Source organism: Dama dama, chromosome 5, assembly GCF_033118175.1.
Source record: "Dama dama isolate Ldn47 chromosome 5, ASM3311817v1, whole genome shotgun sequence".
NCBI lineage: Eukaryota > Metazoa > Chordata > Mammalia > Artiodactyla > Cervidae > Dama > Dama dama.
The window spans coordinates 83,068,453-83,091,891 of record NC_083685.1 but is presented as its reverse complement, the minus strand read 5'-3'; the positions used below and the strand labels follow the sequence as shown (position 1 = coordinate 83,091,891).

Below are 23,439 nucleotides of genomic sequence, written 5' to 3'. Positions count from 1 at the left end.
AATTAATTCAATCCCTTTCTCCAATTATGTTTTATAAATTTATTTGCTCGGGAATTTTTTTTTTAAAGCTTTCTATGTTATTCTGCTATGCAATCAGAATTGCTAACCACTGTCCAAGTGAGAATTACAGTCTCATACTTCTGTTTTCATAATGTGCTATAAATACTAAGTATATAGTACTTGATTTCTTAGTGAATCTATTACTTGCTCTGGAACTTGCTTTTTAGAAAAGCAGGTTGGTCCTTAGCAAGCATCATATAATTATTCATTTGTTTCACCTTCAAATCTTTTTCTAGGTTGGAGCATTTTATTACTGTCCAGTAGTCACACAAAGTCTGATGGAGCTAAAAATCTTATTTTAAATGTAGATAAATAGGAATCTTACTTACATATTTGACATATTCTTTCCACTGCTGCCACCATTGCATAGAGATGATAAACCAATTGTGTCCTGGTTGCAGACCATATCTGCTCTCTCGTTCTAACCATCCTCTACATACAAAAGAAATTCAGTACATCAAATGGTGTGTAAAACAGATGACCATACACCCATAAATTATCATTAGAAACTTTTCAAAGGAAAAGCATGAAACAGATATATTTGGAAAATGGCCACATATTAAATTAGTGAAACACTGATAATCTAATTTCAGGAGTCATAATACCACTATTAAGACTCCAACTGATGTTTCAAAAACAACTTCACCGAAGAATAATTTAATAACATAAAAGTTATCTGAATTAAGTGTAGAACTCAATGATTTTGGTAAGTTTACAGACATGTACAACCATTACCACAATCCAATTTTAAACTATTTCAGATACCCCCAGAAGACATCTTTATGCTTTATTTTTAGTCATTTTTTTAGTCAAATTACCGCCCTCAGCCTCATGACACCACTAGTTTATTTTCTATCTTTTTAAAAGTCACACAGTTATGCCTGACTCTTTGCAACCCCATGGACTGTGGCCCACACCAGGCTCCTCTATCCATGGAATTCTCCAGGCAAAAATAATGGGAGTGGATAGCCATTCCCTTCTCTAGGGGATCTTCCCAGGGATATAACTCAGATCTCCTGGATTGCAAGTGGATTCTTTACTTGTCTGAGTCACACACTCCTGATAGCAGGGTGTAACAATGCCTGTTCTCCCAGTACTGCCATCAGAGTGGCTTGTCAAAATCATTTTTTGTCAATCTGCAAAAGAGACAAATGATGTCTCAGGGTAGCTTTAGTTTGTACTTCTCTTATAGTAAAGTCAATTTGATCCTTTCATATGACAATGGGCCATTATATAGCTTTTTTGTGAATTGTTTATTCATGTCTTTTGCTCTTTTTTCTATACTTTTTTTTGGTATTTTTTTAACTTTGATTTTTAAGAGTTCTTTCTATATCAGATATATTGCTGTAGAGCTCTTAAACTGTGTCTGACTCTTTCGGGAGCCCATGGATTATCCCAGTCAGGATTCTCTGTCCATGGGATTTCCCGGGTGAGAATACTCAAGTGGGCTGCCATTTCTGACCATTGCATAATTTTAAAATGGGCAAGGGACTTAAATAAATAAATGGAATGTTATAACACATGGTCTCTTGTATCAGATCTCTTTTACTTAGCATGATGTTTTTGAAGTTCATCTATGTTGGAGCAGACACTATTACTTTGTGCTTTTTTTTTTATTATTATTATTACTGAGTAATATTCCATAGGGTATTTGTGTATATTTTGTTTATCTATCTAATACTTGATAATGTGCAACTGGCAAACTGTTTTCCAAAGCGGCTACACCATTAACTTTCCCATCAGTATTGTATGACGGTTCTAGTTGCTCCACATTCTCACTAACACTTGTTATTTTCTGTCTTTTCTATCACAAATCTATCTAGTGGGTGTGAAGTGGTGTCACAATGTGATTTTAAAAACACTATTCTTATTGAGAAGAAATTCATATAACATAAGGTGGTCTCCGCACATTCTGACTGTACTAAATGCCACTGAATGTTATATATGCTTTACAACGGTTAATTTTATCTTATGCAAACTTCTCCAAAACAATTTCATACACCACAGCTAAGCAGTTATATTCTATTACTCCTTTTCCCTAGCCCTTGACAATCACCAATCTGCTTTCTGTACTGATAGTTTTACCTATTTTGGATATTTCATATAAATGGAATCGTATAATACATCACCTCTTGTGTCTAGGTTCTTTCATTTGCGAGGTTCATCCATGTCATATCATGTATCAGTACATCATTTCTTTTTATGACTGAGTGATATTTCATGGCATATATATACATTTTGTTTAACCATTCACCCTACTGATTGATATTTGGGCTGTTCCCACCTTATGGCTATTGTGAACAGTGCTAATAGGAAGATCTGGGTACAAGTATTTTAGTGCCTATTTTCAATTTTTTAGATAAATACCTAGAAGGGAATTGCTGAGTTATGTGATAATTGCAATTTTGAGGAAATACCAACTTGTTTTCTATAGCAGTTACACCATTTTACAAATTCTACCAGTGACACAATGAGAATCCCAAATTCTCTACATCATCATGAAATTTACTTTCCACTTAAAAATTACAAACATCCTAGTAGGTACAAAGTGGAATTTCATGTGGTTTTGAGTTGCATTTCCTTAATGACAAATGATATTGAGCATCTTTTCAACTGCTGGATAACCATGTGTATATTATTTGTATATATCATCTCTGGAGAAATGTGTATTAAAGTCCCTTGCCCATTTTAAAACTGAGTTATATTTTGGTTGATGAGTTGTAGGAGTTCTTTATACATTCTAGTTACTTGATTCTTGTCAGATCTATGATTTACAAACATTATGTCTCAGTCCGTAGGTTTTCTTTTCAGTTTCTTGACAATGCCCTTTGAAGAACAAGCTTTTAATTTAGATGAAGCCAAATTTACCTATTTTTTCTTTTACTGCTTCTGTTCTAAGAGTCACATATAAGAATTCATTTCAAAATCCAAATCAGTCTTGAAGAAATATTTTTTCGGGATATAGAATTCTTGGCTACAGTGTTTTTTTTTCTTTTAGCCCTTTAAATTTTATGAAGGATACACATAGGTATCTTAATGCTGTTACTGCTTTTGAGAACCTAATGATGATGTGTCCTGATACGGATCTCTTCAGTATCTTGAAGAGACAGTTCTATTCTCATGTTCACTGCAACGTTATTCACAATAGCCAAGGTATGGAAACAATCCAAGTGTCCAAAAATAGATGAAAGGATAAAGAAAATGTGATGTTTGTGAACATATAAAATGGAATTTTATTCAGCCTTTCAAAATAGGAAATCATGTCTTTACAAAAACACACAGATGAAGCTTGAGGGTATTATTCTAAATGAAATAAGCCGGACAGAGAAAGACAAATACTGCATGGTATCCAAAAAAAAGTTGAATTCAGAAACAGAATAGAAAAGAGGCTGCCAAGAGCTAGGAGAGGGATTAATAAAAATGTACAAATTTTCATTATAAGATATGTGATGGTGATGGGTGCCTTACAGAGGGGGGAATTCTTTCAGAACACATACAATATACCAAGTCATCACATCTTACACTTTAAATATCTTAACCCAATCCCTTGGTTAGGAAGCTCATTTAAAAAAACACTTCATTATGGGATTTATTTAGAGAAACAGGGTGCTACCATAAAGATTACATTAACATGGAAACATACTGTTACCCAGTAACAATATATTTCAGATGTCTGAAATTGTAACTATTTAATGAAAATATATACAGACTGTATCTATAAACTTACCTAATAATTTGTCCTTCCTCTTCTGGAGTAGCTGGTCTTAACCCCAGAACTATGTGACATACCTAGAGATAAAATGGTAAATTAAACTTCAATGGTGCCAATGACTGAACTATAGAATAAGAATATTTCACATTCTCTATAAGATCCACTTCTAGATGGGAACCTAAACTAACAATAGCTTTTGGCTGATGAATTACCAATGATCCACTTGAGCAAATCTGAACTTTAAATTTTGTTTTTTTTTTTAAAGAAATAAATCATTTCAATGGAAGCAATTCCCAAATCTCTGTGATTGGGGGGAAAAAAGAGAGAAAGGAAGAAAAGGAGAAAAAAGGAAGGAAAAAACTACTTTTTAGAATGTTTCATTAATACTATATACCTTAATTGCCTCACACAGAGAATATTATCTCCTTTCCTGAAATCTGAAGAGCATACTACGGCACTTGGGTACAAAGGTAAAGGGGAGATGAAACGGATACCAGAAATGAAGCATAAAGGTAGCATTTCAACTTAAACAGCTCTAAGAAGAACATCAATGCTACCAGTGCTAAATATGCTTTTAAAAAGAGAATTTATTATTTTGTTTTTGGCTATGCCGGGTCTTTGTTGCTGCCTGGGCTTTTTCTAGCTGCGGTGAGCGAGGGCTACTCTCTTTTGCAGTCCATGGGCTTCTCATTGTGGGTGACTTTTCTTGTTGCAGAGCATGGCCTCTAGGGTACGTGGGCTTCAGTAGTTGTAGTTGTGGCATGCAGAAACAGTATCTGTGGCCCACAAGCTTAGCTGCTCCATGGCTTGTGGAATCTTCCCAGACCAGGGATCGAACCTGTGTCTCCTGCACTGCCAGGAAGATTCTTTTTTTTCTGGCAGGCAAATTTTTAACCACTGGACCACCACGGAAGTTCTAAGTATGCTTTTTAAGGCTCATTTTCTCCTCAATTTATTTGCCTTCTCTAAATCATTATAAAAGAAGTGATTCCCCACCCCCACCCCTGTCATTTTATCATGAAAAATTTCAAAAATACAGAAAAGTTTAAAGAATTTTACACTGAATACCCCATACTCATTACCTAATTCTGACATTAACATTTTATTATAATTCATTTATCCTTCCCTCAATTCATCTATTAATCCATCTTAATTTTTGCATGAATTTCAAAGTAAGTTATAGATATTAGTACAGCTCCCTATAAATATATCAGCCTGCCTGTTTATAATTTTGTTTACCTTTTGAGGTAAAATTTACTTAACAATACACAAATTAGGTTTATGAGATTCATCCATTTATCAATAGTTCATTATTTATTGTTGAGACAATTTTTTAAAGGGTTTTTAAATTGAAGTATAGTTGATTTATAATGTTGTGTTAGTTTCACATGTATAATGTTGTGTTAGTTTCACATGACCTTCATCCAGGCAAGAAACAGAACATTGCTACCTCCCCCAAAGTTCCACTTTGAGTTCCTTCCCAGACACTACAGCAACCTTTGATGTATTCACTACCCTGAATTCTACCACCATGGATTGCTTTTTGTCTGCTTTTGAGTTTTCTGGTCCAGTATTTTCCATTCCATATTATGTAAGATTCCTTGATGCAGTTGCGTGTAGCAGTAATATATTTATTTTTATTGCTTTAAACTAAACCATGTGTATGCAAGTATCACCATTTTACTTTTATGTATTTATTGCTGATAGGTAGTTAGGTCATTTTCCGTTTGGGGCTGTAATAAGAAGTGATTATAAGAACTTATTCTACGTCTTTCGGTGCTCAGATATACAAGTTTCTATAGGGTATAAATAAAAACAGCCAATATTTGTAAGAATTTATATTCCTTCTGGCAATGTGAAAGAGTTACACTTTCTTATTATCTTCAACAACGCTTCATTATCACTTCAAGGCTAATCATTCTAGTGGATGTCTAATGGTATTCCAAGTCCAATTTTAATATGTATTTTCATTATGACTAAAGAAGTTAGCCCTATTCTCTTTTGTGAAGCACCCATTCACATTTTTTGTACATTTTAATATTAAGCTTCTGCCTTGTTTCCCATTGATTTTTGTTCTTTGTATGCCCTAGATGGGCTTCCCAGGTGGCGCTGGTGGTAAAGAACACACCTGCCAATGCAGGGGATGTAACAGATCCCTGGGTCAGGAAGATTCCCCTGGAGAAGGGCATGGCAACCCGCTCCGGTATTCTTGTCTGGAGAGTTCCATGGACAGAGGAAACTGGCTATAGTTCAAGGGGTCAAAGAGTCTAACACGACGGAGCGACTAGCACACACATGCTTTATACACAAGTCTTCTCCTGGACACAAGTAAAGCAATAAATTCTTATCATTTTTTTAATGGCATCTCTTGAAAAAAAAATTCTTGATTTTACTGAAGTCCAACTTAAAACTTTTCTTTGTGCTTGGCGCTCTCTGTGCCGTTTAAGAACTCTTTGCCACCTCAAAGTCATTAAAATAGCTATGTTATTTTCTAGACACTTTACTCTTTACTTTCCAAATTTATTAGATTTATAATCTACCTAAAATTACTTTTAAAAAATTTATTTATTTTTAGCTGCAGGATAATTACTTTACAATGCTGCACTGGCCTCCATTGTACAACAGTGTGAACCAGCCACATTAGTTGCTCAGTGGTGTCTCTTTGCAGCCCCACAGACCATAGCCCGCCATAGCCCGCCAGGCTCCTCTGTCCATGGAATTCTCCAGGCAAGAATACTGGAGTGGGTAGCCATTCCCTCCTCCAGGGAATCTTTCTGACTCAGGGATCAAACCTGGGTCTCCTGCATCGCAGGCAGATTCTGCACTGTCTGAGCCATTAGGGAAGCCCGAATCAGTCATAATTATAGATATAGATAGCCCTTCCATCCTAAGCCTCCCTTCCCGCTCCCAACCCACCCTTACAGGTCATCACAGAGGACCAGGCAGGGCTCCCTGTCCTATACCACAGCCTCCTACCACTCATCTGTTTTATACCTGACAGTGTACATATGTCAATGTTACTTTCTCACTTCATCCTGCCCTCTCCTTCCCCTGCTGTGGCACAATTCTGTTCTCTACATCTGCATCTCTATTGCTTCCCTGCAAATAGCTTCATCAGTGCTATTTTTCTAGATTCTATATATATGCATTAATATACAATATTTGTTTTTCTCTGACTTACTTCACTTTGTTTTTTTTTTCTGGACAAGCAAATTTTATTTTTTTATTTTTTTTCCCATTTATTTTTATTAGTTGGAGGCTAATTACTTGACAATATTGTGTAACAGGGTCTAAAATTATTTTTCATGTAATGGGGTGAATAATGATGCATAGTTTTTCCCATAAGAATACTAATTAATCTGGTACCACTTGCTGAAAAGACCACTCCTTCTCATCTGCAGTGCAATGTCTTCTTTGTTATAAATCAAGTGATCACACCTACGTGGTCTGTGTAAGAACTCTCAATGTTGTTCCATTGGTTGATCTAACTTTATGCAGACATCACATTGTTGTAACACTGTTGCTATTTTATAAAAAGTTTTAATATCTGGTAATATAAATCCATTGTTCCTGAATTTCTTCTTTGCTATGTTTTTGACCCTCATACTTCCATGTGTACTTAGAATCCTCTGGTCAAGTTCTACAAAATCTCAGTGACAACAATGAGCTTCTGGGGATTCTGATTTTGAGTGTACAAATCTTTAAGTCAACTGAAGGGGAACTGACACCTTTAACACATTGAGCCTTCCAATCTATAAATATGGGTTATCTCCCTCTGTACTGGATTTTTATTACTGTTGTAATAAATTATCACAGAATTTATAGCTTAAAACAACACAAATTTATTATCTTACAGTTATGCAGGTCAAAAGTAAGGTACAGATCTCTCCAGGCTAAAAATAAAGATGGCAACAGGGTGGTATTCCTTTCTGGAGCTCCAAGGAAGAATATGCTTCCTTTCATTTTCCCGTGTCTTAAAGCTCACCCACAATCCTATGCTCATGGCTCTTTCTCTATCTTCAAAGCTAGCAGATCTGCACCTCTCTAGCCCTGCTCCCAATGCCATCTCTTTTTCTCTGACCATAGCTGGGAAAGGTTGTCCACTTCTAAGGACTCGTGTGATTAGACTGGACCCATCTGGATAATTCAGGCCAATCTATTTACACATATATTAAGTGAACATAAAGTTTTTAAAGCATGTCTATATATGGGATAAAGTGAGCACAGTAAAATGTAATGTTAAAACTTAGATGATGGGTAAATGGGTACTCAATGAAAAAATCTTTCAACTGTTTAATATAATACTGGAAACACTGACATACAGAAACAAATCTCAAGCATATGCTTATTTATAAATTAGAATCACAGGAAAATACTGTCACTGCAAGTCCCTGATAAGCATGAAAAAACAGTCAAGGCAATACAAATATCCAAAATGCTCTGCTACATGAGAGCTACAGGATGATGTAAATACAAACTCAAGTGGTCGAAATGTTTATATAATTAATTATGACTTAAAATTTGAGAATATTATTTTAAGTGAGATTTAAAAAAAAGCTCATCAATTTTCATATTACCAAGTAAGTCATTTCTGTTTACACTAGTCATTTATATTACCAAGTAAGTCATTTCTGTTTACAACAGTGATTTATATTACTTTTGTACATTTTTTATTTTCCAAAGCCATCAACTTAAATTCCTGTTGAAAATTGATAGTGGAGTAGCTGAGTGATTTAAATGGGTATTATAAGTGTATCAGATTGCATATGCTTTAAATATACATTAGTTAGTAATTACCCATCAGGAAGAGTTCAATTTCCATTTATTCTAACAGTTATGTCATAGACCTCTTTATTTATAATGGAAGATCATGATAAAGACAAAGATACCAAACTTTTCTGACTTTCACAGGGGTGCTTTTACAAGGAAAGGAATCTAAGAAGAATCTAAAATATCACTATTAAGTCAACTTACATATTTATGAAAAACTATGAAAAATGGAAACCATAAACTATTTTTTAAAATGGGAGCGAAAGAACTACTTTAACTGGGAAAACAGTTAAAATCTGGCTGCTCATTCCTAGCAGCTATTCTTTCTTCCTTCTCCTTTGATCTTTTTTGGACCTTATAAAGAATTAGGAAAAAAAAGAAATAATTTTGCATCTAAGATAATCTCTTAACTGGAAAGATTGATTATTTTGTGAAAAATTTACAGGTGCCTATTTATGAACCATCTCTGTTCCATGGCCTTATTAGGAGGGGTCTTTGAAGAAAAATAGCAATTATAATGGCTTTTACAATTTAAATTATTCTGTGTCTACATTCTGCTCTGTCATGAATTTTAAGATAAACACAATCAGCTATATTCCACTTTCCTAACTTCTCATGACTTTGAGAAACTTCAGTAGGCACTCATGCTTTATCTCACCATCTTTCAGGTGGTATACAGGATAATGTAGTTTTTTAAATAATATATGGTTTTGTAGCTTAGATGTAGTAACTACTACGTAATGGAAAAGATGCAGAACTACTAGTATCAGTGCCCTCTGTATCTGTCATTTACCTTAAACATACCTGGAAAAGTAGATTCAAAAATTCATTGGCAAGAACATTTTTCACACTCCAGATCTGATAGTCTTCTAGAGTAAGATGACCCATCTGAAAGAGAAACAGTATTTTAAAAGATCTCATATTAAGAATGCCCTCATTTTTTATTTGAGTAAAATCTGGTTTATTAAACTTCTAATGATTATTTGGCTGAAAGAAATCCAACAATTTAAGGTAGGTGCTATCTGTTTATCTGAGAAACAGGCCAGCCAGGATAAGTTCAGAGGTAACCAAACTTCGTTAAAGTAGTCAATGGCAATGAGGATAATTTATCACCAACCATTTTCTTCCTTCAACAACACCTGGGAAATAACTCACATTATCTTCTGGTTCAAAGGTTACCTATGGAACCTACAAAAGGCCCCAGATAGGGAAAATGAAGTATTTGCTAATTTTGAAAGCATTTTTACAGACTCTGGATTACGCACTTTGATCCTAACAATTTTCTAAGACCTCCTTCTTAGAAATATCTAGCAATTTCATCAGAGTTCTTAGAGATTGAAAAGAACTTAATAAAAACAAAAAATGAGTATCTATATTACATTTCCCTAAAATACAATTTAATGTTACTCTTTTGAGTAAAGCAATATTTTTTTGGTTTCAAAGTGTACCAAAAATTACATTTTTCACACATTCTGTATGAAAATCACAGCAAGCTACAGGAGAAAAACCTATTATAATATCCCTAACTAATAAATGTTGTCAAACTCAGTTCAAGAATTTATTATTTGTAAAGTACATGCTTATTTATATTACATGGTTATTCTGGGTGCTATTAAAGAACTCAGAAGAGACCTTTACCAATATTACTTTAGAAATTTTGTAAAAGAATGTATGTACCCAGATTAAGATAGTCATTTCCATCATCTCCTTATGGTCCTTCCCAGTTTAATCACTCATCTGCAAAACCACTGTCATACACCTATTACCATTTGCTGGTTTTGTCTCTATTCTCAAACTTCATATAAATGGAATCATACAATGTCTTTTCATTTTTCCAGCATTTCCTTTGCTCAGTACAAGGTTAGCCTTTCTATAACTTATTAAAATGGGAGAAATAAAGATTATAAACTGTAGATGGCAAGGGCTGTGTTTACTTAATTTTTATAACATGCCTACCTTATAAAATATAAATATTTTTATGTACATAGCACTTCAGTGGAGTTGTTTAAAGATGGAATAGGCTGTGCTTGCTTCAACAGCACACATACTAAAATTGGAAATATGGAATGGGCTATCTTTAGAGACAACTTGGAGGGACTGTAACCACTGGTCCAAATAAACATTTGGTTGAGACAATGTGGAAGAGATTTAAATACATATTCAAGCTATATATACCAATTCAAAGTATGAGACATTTTTAGAAAAAAATCAGTCCCAGCTGGACTCACCTTTGTGGTGTCATGTGCATTCAATATGCCTTCTACAATGTCACATAGATCCATGTGTAATTCCTGTAAAAACAGAAACCCAAAGAAGTAATTAGAAAAAAGCATATATCATTTTTATTAGTCAGTGACTAAGTATATGATGTTGGGCTTCCCTGGTAGCTCAGAGGTAAAGAATCTGCCTGCCAATGCAGAAGACATGGGTTCAGTCCCTTGGTTGGGAAGATCGTATGGAGAAGGAAATGATAACCCACTCCAGTATTGGTGCCTGGGAAATCCTATGGACACAGAAGCCTAGCCAGACTAAGTCCATGGGGTTGCAAAAGAGTCAAACACAACTTCAAACACAACTTAACGTCCAAACAACAATAACAAAAGTTTATGATATTTTGGTCAAATATTTACAATACATTCAGTTTATTAAATTTTCTAAGGCAAATTCTCTTCCCAATTTTGTACTTTTAACTACAGATATTTTGAGTAGCATAATAGAGCAACTAGAAGTCAGAGCAAATCCTTTATTCTTGATTTCTTTAAAAATTTTATTCACTCCATTTTCCTGTTGGCGTGAAGTCTACATGCACCAAAAAGTATACACAATCAGAATTTACCGGGATATCATCGGTGCGGTTATCCTTCCAGACCTCTAAGAGTGCAACCACCATGTTTCTCAGTTCAACCCTGGAGAGAACTCCATCACGATCAACATCGAACACCTTGAAGCAAACTAAACAAAAGAAACTCTTTTGGAGGGAAATCACTTTTATACTCTGAAGTACAATACATATTACTAGAAGCTGCCCTAGTAAAATTACTAAGTTTCTCAAGCAAGTATATCCTGGATTAAGTTCTCATCTGGAACGGACTATGTCATGAAGTCCTCTGAATTTGTAGGGCTTCTTGCACACATTTCTAAGTCTCTCTCTCCCAATCATTAGCCAGGCTGGAGAACCCTATCCTTCCCCTAAATCTAGAGCTAAATTCCTTATAAACTGAAAAATATTAATAAGATCCAAGTTACTATACATTATCTTGCAGATTTTGAGGTGGTAATTCAAGCCTTTAATTTCCAATATTTAAAAACTGATCATTTCACAGGTGATTCTCACAATGCTGAAAATACTCCATCTACATTAAGAATCAACAACAAGCTGGTACATTTGGCCCTCCATGCCCATGCGTTTCACATTCCCAGATTCAACCACAAAACAAAAATATATAAAAATTAAAAAAAAAATCTTCAGAAAGTTCCCAAGAGTAAAACTTGAATTTGCCACACACTGGCAACTATTTACATAGCATCTACACTGTATTTACAACTATTTACATTGCGTTAGGTATTATAAGTAACCTAGAGATGATTTAAAGTTACATAAGAATATGTACATAGGTTATATGCAAAGACTATGCCATTTTATATAATAAATTGAGTATTCATGGATTTTGGTGTCCGAGGGGGGCCCCAGAACCAACTCCCAGCTGATAGCGAGAGATAACCATACAAAGATATTCCCTCTCCAGTGTAATCAAAGGCACACTCAAATTTTTTTTTTTTGCTAAAGAACAAGTTCAACTCTTCAATTTTTTGTTTATATACAACAGGCTAACAGAAATACTAACATTTGCTAATTAACATCAAATGAATCACTCTAGCTTATTAACTTGCACTAGCAAAAAACAATTTTAAAAAAAATTTAAGGCAATAGTAAACTCCAACTGAGAAGCAAAGATGTCAGTCTATTTAGTATTTGAACTTTAATGGAAACAAATAATCTATCATAAAGTCATGCTAGAATAATGGTATACCATATCAAAGAAGAAAAAAGAAATCTAACAAGTAGCATATCCAAAACAGGCAACATTTGGGAAACTATATTTTTGAAAGACACAGAGATAATGACTTTTGTAAATATATTAGAATTAGATTCCAATTAAATGTAAACTGTTATGTTTTCTCAAATATGGTTAAGATTTATTAAAGCAATATACTAATGTTATGGCATAACATTTTTAGCTAGGTTTAAAAGATTTTAGTATTTAATAAAATTGTGTTTTGATCATAAATTTCATTTTGTTAATATTAATGTATAGAAGTGAGAGAAAATAAATTATAATTCAAGTCATGTAAGACACAAAATTTTCCATACAGACTACCAGAAAATATTTTCTAAATGCTTAACATTTTCAAAGATATCATGATCGATGTAGTTCATTTATCATGAACTGCACCTTCATCTGGAAAATCAACCCCATTGCTAATGACAAAGATTCCAAATCACTCCACAGTAAAGAAAAAAAAAAAAAAGATGACTAAACCCTTACAGTGACCTCACTAGAACTTCAACATAGATATTTGCCAAAGTAATGAAAATTTAAGCTTTAATCCACAGATGATTTCTACATGAATGAATGCTTATATTTTTCTCCATATTGTTTGCAAATTTTGTGACAATGTTTAACACACTCACATTTTTGTCTTTCAGCCAAAGGTCCTCTGCAACAGGCTGATAATCCACAGGATATCTCCTTAAAATCTATGTGATTGTCACGATTTTCATCAAAAGCATTAAACAAACCTATAAAATAGGAAAAGACAATATAAATCAGAATCAACAAATTTCCTAATGTTAATGACATGTTTATGAAAGGAGGCATGACTTCTTCCCATAAACTACTGAATTAAAAATAAAAGTTTGTCAGTAGCTCCCATTGTCTCAGTAAGTTTTTTTTTCCCTGATATAATTATAAAACTTAACTTTCTTTTAACAGAAAATACATTACTATCATTTAGTGTTTGGTTCTGTTTGCCCGCCTATCTCTTATCTCATATCAAATCCTATAGCTAAAAATGACTATAGTATGTAAAAAAATAAAAACAAATTAAAAAAATTAAGAATCGAAAAGAAAAAAAAAAGTCAGAAACCACAACTATCCTTATTTGGAAAGAATAAGAAGAAAAAGGAAAAAAGAAGAAAAGTTGAACTGCATACCAAAGATATACTGTGCTGTTATTTATAAGCTACATTAAGCTCTTTCATGAGGCAAAAAAAAAAAAAATAATACAGTATAAGAGAAAGAAATTCTGTATTGCAGTCTTCTTTGTGCTACTTAATATTATAAATATCTTAAACTTCAGAAATAAAAGGGCATTTATAATATAATCTTGTGGTTTTTAAACTTTTTATAAAACATAGAAATGAAATAATTTTGTTTTCAAATAAAATGACTTATCACTCTCTAGTTCTAAAATGACTTATCACTCTCTAGTTCTAAAAAGGTTAAAACACAACTGCACTTCTGAAGTAGGTGATGTCCTATCTGTTCTGGTTCCCCTATCAAGTATTTCTGAAATACACTGGGAACGTGAAGAATACAGATAGTCTACAAGACTCTACTTCTGTGCCCTCAGTTTAAAGAGTAGAAAAATCAAAACTAAAGGAGGAGTTAAACGACTTGCCAAAAGAAAGTTTAAAAAGGTCTGAACCAGAAGAAAAACCCAAATATTCAGACTCCATATGTGGTTTTTGTGATATCACCCAACAACTACTGTTTACATTTCCATCTTTTTAAGTGATAGCAATCAGAAATTTAGGGCTAAGTGGGAACTGTAGATATGGTCCAGTCCAGTGGTTTCCTAATCTTTTTTTAGGTGAGGGAAGGAGTGATATAACAGTGGAACCTTTTTCTTCTTTTTTTATTTTTGCTGTGCCACACACAGGACCCTACTTCTCAACCGGAAATTGAACCCAGGCCCTTGGCAGTGAAATCAAGGAGTCCTAACCGCTGGACTGTCAGGGAATTTCCCCAGTGAACCTTCTTACGTGAAAGAAAAACTGTGGAGGTTCTCGAGCTGAGGCAGAGGTGGGGCTGTATGTGGAAGTCCAGAGCTTTGCCTGCTCAGTGGCCACCTCCCTAATTCCTGCACTATAGGAGTGAGTTTCTGAGGCACCCATAGGAGCACAGTTTCATAACCACTGTCATGGTCAAAACATTTTATATATGAGAATATACAGGTGAGAGGGAGGTTTCCCAGGTGGCCCTAGTGGTAAAGAACCTACTTGCCAATGCAGGAGCCACAAGAGAACCTAGTTCAGTTCCTGGGTTGGCAAGATTCCCTGGAGGATGGCATGGTAACCCACACCAGTATTCTTCCTGGAGAATCCCATGGACAGAGGAGCCTGGCGGGCTACAGTTCATGGGGTCAAAGAGTCGAACATGACTGAGTGACTAATTAGCACATACGTACAGATGAGAGAGCTAAACTGACTTATGCAAGGTTACATAAGTAGAACAGGACGCTCAAGACTATAATCTTAATTCCCAATTTAATTTTCCTCCCCAGCAAACAAACTATTTGCAAGAAACCTGAAAACCTATAACATTATGGTCTTTTAGAGTTAAGACGTATTGGTTAGAAATAAAAGATGGTCTCACATGTGTTTAGCAAGGAACAGCACAGAAACAGAAAGATTCCTACCTTCACTTAGAGATGGACGAATTGGTGGTGAAACCAATGGGCCAAATGTCTCTAAATCGAATCGTCCAGTTCGGGATTGAGCTTTCAGCAACCAATAGCGTTTCTCCAGATCAATGATGTCTGATTCCTCCACTGAGAGTCAAATCAAACAAGATGATAAAACCTCAGTCTTCTCTTCTAGGCAGTTAGTTAGCTCATCCTGATAATGCAACTTCTAAGGATATATTTTAATTTCCCAGTTATACTGCTAAAAACTACCTAAAACAAAACTCTGAAAGACAAACACATTATACCTAAAATGAAATGAAAAGTAAGTCAAATGAACATAAAACAGGTTTTAAAATGGAATGTTTTTTTCCAGTGGGCTGTTTTAAGTCCAACATGTAAAACAGTAAACAACTGAGATGTTTCATTCTGGTTTCCCACAACATTTTTATCGGTACTCATTTTTGGTAATATTCAATCTCTATCCTGGATTTGATGATTTTATATAAATATATAAATATTTTTATAAATATCATATAAATAAACATTATATTAATAATTATATTTATATAGAACTATAATATATATATTCATATATTATAACTATATTAATATATAATTATATAATTACTGTATAATATAAATTATATATAAATGTTATAAATATATAAATTATATAAACATATTATATAAAATATTAGAAAATATATAAAATATTTATTTATATAATATATATATTTTTTCTTTCCTGGCTATACTGTAAACATCCTAACAGAAGGATCCCATGTCTGATTTATCCTGTTGATATGGTAACTACTTACACATTCAATACTTATTAAAGAAACAGAAAGGAACAGGATAAAAGATGTTAAAAGTAATGAAGTTCCCTTCGATGTTCACCTGAAACTGTCACAACACATTGTTAATCAGCTATATCCCATTATATAACAAAAAGTTAAAAGATATATATTAAAAAAAAACAAAAATTATGAAGTCAATAAATGAGAAAGAAAGTAGATTAGAATTTATAATGTGATAGGTAATAGGCGCATCATGAAAAAAAGAACAACTTTTTCTCCTCATTCATCAGAAAACGCATTTTCTTTAAAAAAAGAAATCACAGATAAGCTCTAACTATGGTTACATTCTATATGTGTTTTTTTTTTTCCTTCCAAGGAACAAAGACTGAAAAAATTATTAGAATCTTAGTGACCTGTAAGGCAATATCAAAAGTACAGCAAGGCTTCCCGGGTGGCTCAGTGGTAAGAGAGTCCACCGGCCAACGCAGGAGACCGGGTTTGATCCCTGGTGCAGGAAGATCCCACGTGTCGTTAGGCAACTAAGCACATGTGCCATGACTACTGATCCTATTCTCCAGAGCCTGTGTTCTGCAACTACTGAATCCCGCTCACTCTAGAGCCCATGCTCCACAACGAGAGAAGCCACCGCAACGAGAAGCCCACGCGCTGCAACTAGAGAGTAGCCCTCACAACTAGGGAAAAGCCTGCGCAGCAGCAAAGGTTCAGCACAGCCAAAAATAAAATAAAAATTTTTTTTAAAAGCACAGCATACATATTATCGGGGGTCCCAGAAAAGAGTGGGCAGAAAATGTTTAAAACAATTAACAACTGAAAAATCTTCAAATTTGACAAAAACTATAATCCTATAATCCAGAAGTTCAATGAACCCTGTGTAAGAAAAATTCAAAGAAAACCAAACCAAGGTAAGATGTGATCAAATTGCTGATAAAGAAACAAATCTCTAAAGCAGCATGAGAGGGGAGAAAAAATACATTATAACCAGGGGAATTAAGCAATGATTTCTCTTCAGAAACAAGGCTGCCAGAAGACAATGGGGGCAGGGGGAGTGGAAGAGGATCAAAAAGGAGTAAAAAACAAAAACCTTATTAATCCCAAATTCTGTAACTTATGAAAACTCCTTCAAAAATAAAGGTAAAATAAAGCATTTTTTTGGCAAACAAAAGCTGAGAGAATTCATCAACAGCAGAACTATACCAAAAGGAATATAAAAAGATGATCTTCAGATTAAGTTAAGTGATACCACATGGAAACCACTATCTATACAAAGGAATGATGAAAACAGGAAATGCTCGGCTCCTAACGTCCACTTGATATCATTAATCATAACAGATTGTGGGTGGGCGTTTAGCTGCAGCTTTGGTTAGATGAAGTATACCTCTAGTTCAAATGTTCTGAAGGAGAGCCCAGAAACTACCAGTTTTTGAATCTAGAGGTCTACAAATTCTAGCCTCATTGGCTGCAAGCATGTTTGTATAAATAATATTTTATTAGCACACAATAACATTTACATACATAGTTTATGGTTGCTAATATGTTACAATGGCAGAGTTGAATAACTGTAATGAAGAGCCATATGGCCCACAAGTCTGAAATACTTACTGCCTTTTTAAGAATATGTGTGCCATCCTTGAATTGAAATTGCACAACCACAAGACTCCAACTCTATAAAATGACAGCATCTGAGGACCACAGAGTCTTCAGACTGCAACCTTCAAGATTCTGAGACTTCAAAACTGTGAGTCCATGCAACTGCCAACCCGTGAAACTGCCTAGCTTCAGTCTCAGCAAAATTTCCACAGGACAGAACTACTGGCTGGAGATGATTAACTCCTGACAGTATGAGGGTTACATGGGCAGAGATCTCAAGGAGGCAAGGGGTCCAATCATGGGAGAAAAAACACTTTAGACAGAAGGAACAAGGATAGAGGCTTTGAGATGAGAGCATGCCTTGAAAGCTCAAGGAAGAGAAAGAACAAGAGTGGCTAAAGTGAAGTTAGTAAGTGGAAGGAATAATAATAATAGTAAGGAGAGAGTAGTAGGAGATAAAGTCAGCAAGAAAACAGTGGTCAGATTATACAGGTCACTGGAAGGATTCTGATTTTAAGTGAACTGTGAACCACTGGAGGGTCTGAAGCAGAGGAATGCCATAATCCAACCAATAAACACCACTTTTGACTGCTGAGTTAGGAATAGCCTGGTGGGCAGCTAAGAAGAGAAGTGTGTTTAAATCAATACATGCAGTTAAAAAACATAAAGACTGTAATAGATTAACAAGTACAAGACATACAATTCATAAAAATGGGGAGAACTTTTCACTAAGAATAAAACGTCATTTGAAAAGAACAATTTAAACAGAATCATGCTACTTCTCTACTTCAAAACTTCTTAACCCTCTTTCCCAAGATACCTGCATGGCTATTTCCACAACTCCTTCAGATCTTTTCTCTTATGTCACATTCTCAGATCTTCCAAAGTCCATCCCATCCAATGACATTCCTCCACCCCTTTCCTTCTTTATTTACTTTGCTCTCTACGACTCATTTGTTTTGTTTATTGCTGTCTCCTTCAACTTGAACATATACTCCTTGTAGGCAGGTTTTTGGGTCTATTTTATTCTTTGCTATGTTCTAAAACTTAGAATACCTGGTACATTTTGAGCTCTCCATAAATTTTTTTAATGGACAAATAGCTTACAAGTTACCTGGGAAGACAAGAACAATGTATTTTAAATTTCCAGTGACTTCAAAGCATTCATTCTTACACTATTTCTTAGCAGTTTTAATAAAAATTTCAGGGAAAAAACTTGTCCTCATCAGCAAGATATCTAAGAGATAGTCAAATCAACATAAGTATCATAGCCATAAAAATTGGTTAATAAATGAAAACATATTCCACCAATTTACATAAAATTTTAAGAAAAAAGCTACTCCTTTGGCTTGACCTTCAAGGGGCTCCCAGGACAGAAAGCTAATGTGTCTCTGTTTTTCCTTCCTATCCCCTACTCTACTCTGACACTCACTATTTCTAAGATCTGAAAGACAGTATTTACTTAAAGGACCTAGGAATGACTTTCTTTTGAAAACAAAAAATAAAAATCCTTTGCTGGGAGAACAAAATTTTGTACACATCATCTTATACATCAGTAAATGAAAGAAGTGAGATTTTCAGAAAGACACTGTTCTAATTTATTCTTAAGTAGAAATAAAAGTTCATCAGAATAACTATACACCTGTCATAGCTGAAAACAAAAAACTTTGAGACATGTACCTGGAGTCAAGTACATTGATTCTCATTAGTCCCCACAATTTACAAAGACGAATGCTCTCCTGGAAAGTTCTTGCCTTGCCTATCCTAGAACATATATTCTTAAAACCTATGGAGAAGGAGTCCAAGAGCAACAATGAAGTTACCCTACACTTGAAGTAAGGGCTGCCCTGGTGGCTCAGACAGTAAAGAATCTGCCTGCAAAGCAGGAGACTGAGGTTTGATCCCTGGCTCCGAAAGATCCTCTGGAGAAGGAAATGGCAATCCACTCCAGTATTCTTGCCTGGAAAATCCCATGGACAGAGGAAACTGTCAGGCTACAGTCCATGGGGCTGCAGAGAGTCGGACACTACTGAGTGACTAAGTCGGTAGTAGTGACACTACTGAGTGAGTAAGTCAGAAAGCAGTCACATTCCACTTCCCACTTCTTGAAGTAAAGGAAACTAATCACTTATTATTTACTAAAAGTAATAAGTAACTGAGTGATAAGGATATAAGATAATGTATTTCATGAAGTTAAAAAATGAAAATACTAATAACACTCAGTTGATTTTAAAATTTGTATTAACTTGTTTTTATTAAACTAGTGATATATTTTGCTGCATGAAAAATATTAAAAATGTAGGTAATTTAAAAAAGGAAAAGGAAACATAGTTCTTTGTCTTCATTCAACTATAATCATAAATGTACTTGATTGTCACCTGGGTTGTTTGGGAAGATTACATCTAATAATTTCATTCTATCATCTATACCATTGTATGATTTTTCACATTACACAAAATCCTAGTTCAGAAGGGGTTTTTTATGCTATGCCTCATGGCTTGCAGGATGCAGAATCTCAATTCCCCAACTAGGGACTGAATCCAGGCAGCAACAATGAAAGTGCCGAATCCTAACCACAAGGGAACTCCCCCTAGTTCACAGTTTTAAATAATCAATGGGATAAATTCATTTTTACGATTTTACAGAAAAATCATCAAAAGTGAGTGAAAGTCACTCAGCTGTGTTCGACTCTGTGACCCCATGGACTATATGGTCCATGGAATTCTTCAGGCCAGAATCCTGGAGTAGGTAGCCTTTCCCTTCTCCAGGGGATCTTCCTGACCCAGGAACTGAACAGAGGTCTCCTGCATTGCAGGCGGATTTTTTTTTTTTTTTTTTTTACCAACTGAGATATCTGGGAAGCCCAAAATCATCAAAAAAGATGACACAAAAAAAGATACAATTTTCATAAAAGGTACATGTCTCAGGTACATACAATATAACTATCATATATTTTTTCCTATTTAACCAAATAAAAAATATATTACATCCATACTACATTCATTAACTATATTGTAACCTCTTGATGAATCAACCTTCGCAAAGGTTCAATTACTTTGTAACTGGAATTGATTTTTAAAATTATATGAAACTTCTACCAGTTGTCAGCTGAACTGCTGAGAAGAAAAATAACTAACTTTATTTTCACTTAAAGAAGTCAGAGGTAATAATTGCAGTACTCACTCTATTTGCAATTCAAAAATCAATACCAAAACTTCTACTTTATTTGCTAAACAGGAATGAATTTATCACCCATCTATGGGTATAATTTTTTCTGGTTCACAACAGTAGCGTAACATATTCCCAACAGTCTTGGCCTGCCCTTTGGGCCATCCTAATCAAGTCCCACCTTACCGGAAGGCTCCAGCTGCAGAAACTGCTTTTTAATGCCAGAATTGGATTCTCATTTAAAAACCAAAACAAGGCCCAGCAAAATATCAAGTATTTTCAAAGAATAACACAGTTCTGCAACATTTCTGAGAAAGCAACCTGTTCTCAAAAGCAATGACCTTCTGCAATCTACTTAAGCCTTACATCATTACAATCAGGTAAGAGGATAATGAAGAGGATATTGAAGAAGGGACATGAAGATTTACTAGGCAGTTGATGGCCTAAGAATCACTCAAGTACTTTTTTCTTACACAAAGGAGATCTTAACACTGCAAACTAAAATGTGGCAAGGTAATATAATATGTATATTTTAGTTGAGATAAATGCTAAAATAGAGACTATATAAATTTGACTCAGATAAGAAAAGAAAAACAATGAAAAAGAGTTCAATGGCCCTAAAATTAGCCCCAATATTTATAAATTACCTCAGGATCTAGATTCTATTATTTGAAACACACATTTACAGAAAGAATTAGCACACATATTTTCTTCTAAATAATATACCTGAACTCTATGAAAATATGATCATTAAGGAAAAAAATTCTCAATTTAAAACACAATCCTTAAAATTCACAGTTCTTCTAATCACCTAATTCACTGCTGGTAAATGGGCAATCATTCAATGATCTTGCTGGATGCAGTGAAATTAATTATTAAAGAGAAATTCAAAATAATAATCATTTGAAGGTATCCCAAGGGGGGAAAAAAGGAAACTGGAAAAGTGAGCCTGCAAGGCTGTTTGTTCAAAGTAAGTCTGAGGAAGATGGCTTACCACAACCACAACTATCACATGACCACCTCCTTTTACCTGCAATCACAAACTACTCATAAAAGATTAAAGAAACAAAATGACCGCGTGTCAATAAACTGTCTTCAAATCCTAAAGTGATAACAATAATATGCACTCTGGGTTCTAATACCCCAATTTCAGCGCCTCTTAGCTATTTGATCTTGAGAAAAGTTTCTTTAATTCTTCATAGCTGTGGTTTCCTCATTTTTGGAATGGAGATAAAATGAACTTCGGAGGTGGCACAGGCTTAAATGAGACAAAGTACAAGGAACACAGTGCTTTCTTTAGTAAGTGCTCAACCTGCATGTGGTAAATTGGAACCTTCCAAAGCATTTTTTTGGGAGGAAAAGAAAAAACAGGAGCAATAGTCAAGATCATTTAATATTTGGCAAACATTCATAAAAACATTTTATGTGTCTGACATTGTGTTAAAAATTAGACATGATTGTGAACAAGATAATTGTATTTAGATTCTAGTAGAAGAGAAAATGGGTCATTTTAACCTAGTGTGGAAAGAACAATGAAGGAATAGAGACAGAGTTTTTAGAGCGCACATTAGCAGATAGGCCCTGGAAGCCTTGATATTAAAAGAAGTACACACAGAACATCTAAAGATTGACCAGGGAAAGGAAAAAAGAGTGTAGCAGAAGGATATTACAAACAAAGGCAAAAACACGTGTAAAAATCTCTATGGAAAACAGGTAGCATTAGGTTGGTGCAAAAGTAATTGCAGTTTTGCAATGTTGCACTTTGCCATTTGAGTATATGTGCTGCCGAAGCGAGCACTGCACTTTGCCATTTGATACTGGAATATATTCTTAAATAAATATGGCTATGTTATACATCATTTTAATGTGCATTTCTCACTTTACTTTTTTTTGCTAATGACTTATTACTTGATGTGTATTTTATATTTATTTTATACTAGGGAAATGATGTCAGACAAAAAGCAAATTTGAGTTATTTTCTTATGTGCGTTCAAAATAGGTCATAGAGCAGCAGAGATAACTTGCAACATCAACAATGCATTTGGTCCAGGACCTGCTAACGAACGTACAGTGCAGTGGTGGTTCAAGAAGTTTTGCAAAGGAGACAAGAGCCTTGAAGATGAGGAGTGTAGTGGCCAGCCATCAGAAGTTGACAACAACCATTTGAGAACAATCATCAAACTTGATCCTCTTACAACTACATGAGAAGTTGCTGAAGAACTCAACATTGACCACTCCATAGTCATTTGGCATTTGAAGCAAATTGGAAAGATGAAAAAGCTCAATAAACATGTGCTGCATAAACTGACAGCAAATTTGAAAACTCATCATTTTGAAGTGTTGTCTTCTTCTATTTTACCCAACAAAATAAACCATTTCTTGATCAGATTGTGACGTGCAACAAAAAGTGGATTTCATAAGACAACCAGCGACGACCACCTCACTGGCTGGACTGAGAAGCTCCAAAGCACTTCCCAAAGCCAAACTTGAATGAAACAAAAGGTCATGGTCACTGTTTGGTGGTCTGCTGCCTGTCTGACCCACTACAGCTTTCTGAATTCTGGCGAAACATTACATCTGAGAAGTATGCTCTGCAAACTGATGAGAAAACTGCAATGACTACAGCTGGTACAA

The 23,439-nt window shown here is 34.7% G+C and overlaps 1 protein-coding gene across 1 annotated transcript in view; it reads right to left on the bottom strand.

Moving 5' to 3' along the window:
- Positions 1-23,439, bottom strand: part of USP32 (ubiquitin specific peptidase 32) — a 192,641-nt gene that overhangs the window by 45,193 nt on the left and 124,009 nt on the right. The window contains exons 6-12 of the mRNA XM_061142699.1: positions 15,245-15,376; positions 13,236-13,343; positions 11,379-11,494; positions 10,771-10,833; positions 9,347-9,430; positions 3,788-3,849; positions 390-492 (exon numbers count right to left, since the gene is read on the bottom strand). Of these exons, the coding sequence (XP_060998682.1) occupies positions 390-492; positions 3,788-3,849; positions 9,347-9,430; positions 10,771-10,833; positions 11,379-11,494; positions 13,236-13,343; positions 15,245-15,376 (668 nt within the window). The remainder of the gene's footprint in view (positions 1-389; positions 493-3,787; positions 3,850-9,346; positions 9,431-10,770; positions 10,834-11,378; positions 11,495-13,235; positions 13,344-15,244; positions 15,377-23,439) is intronic.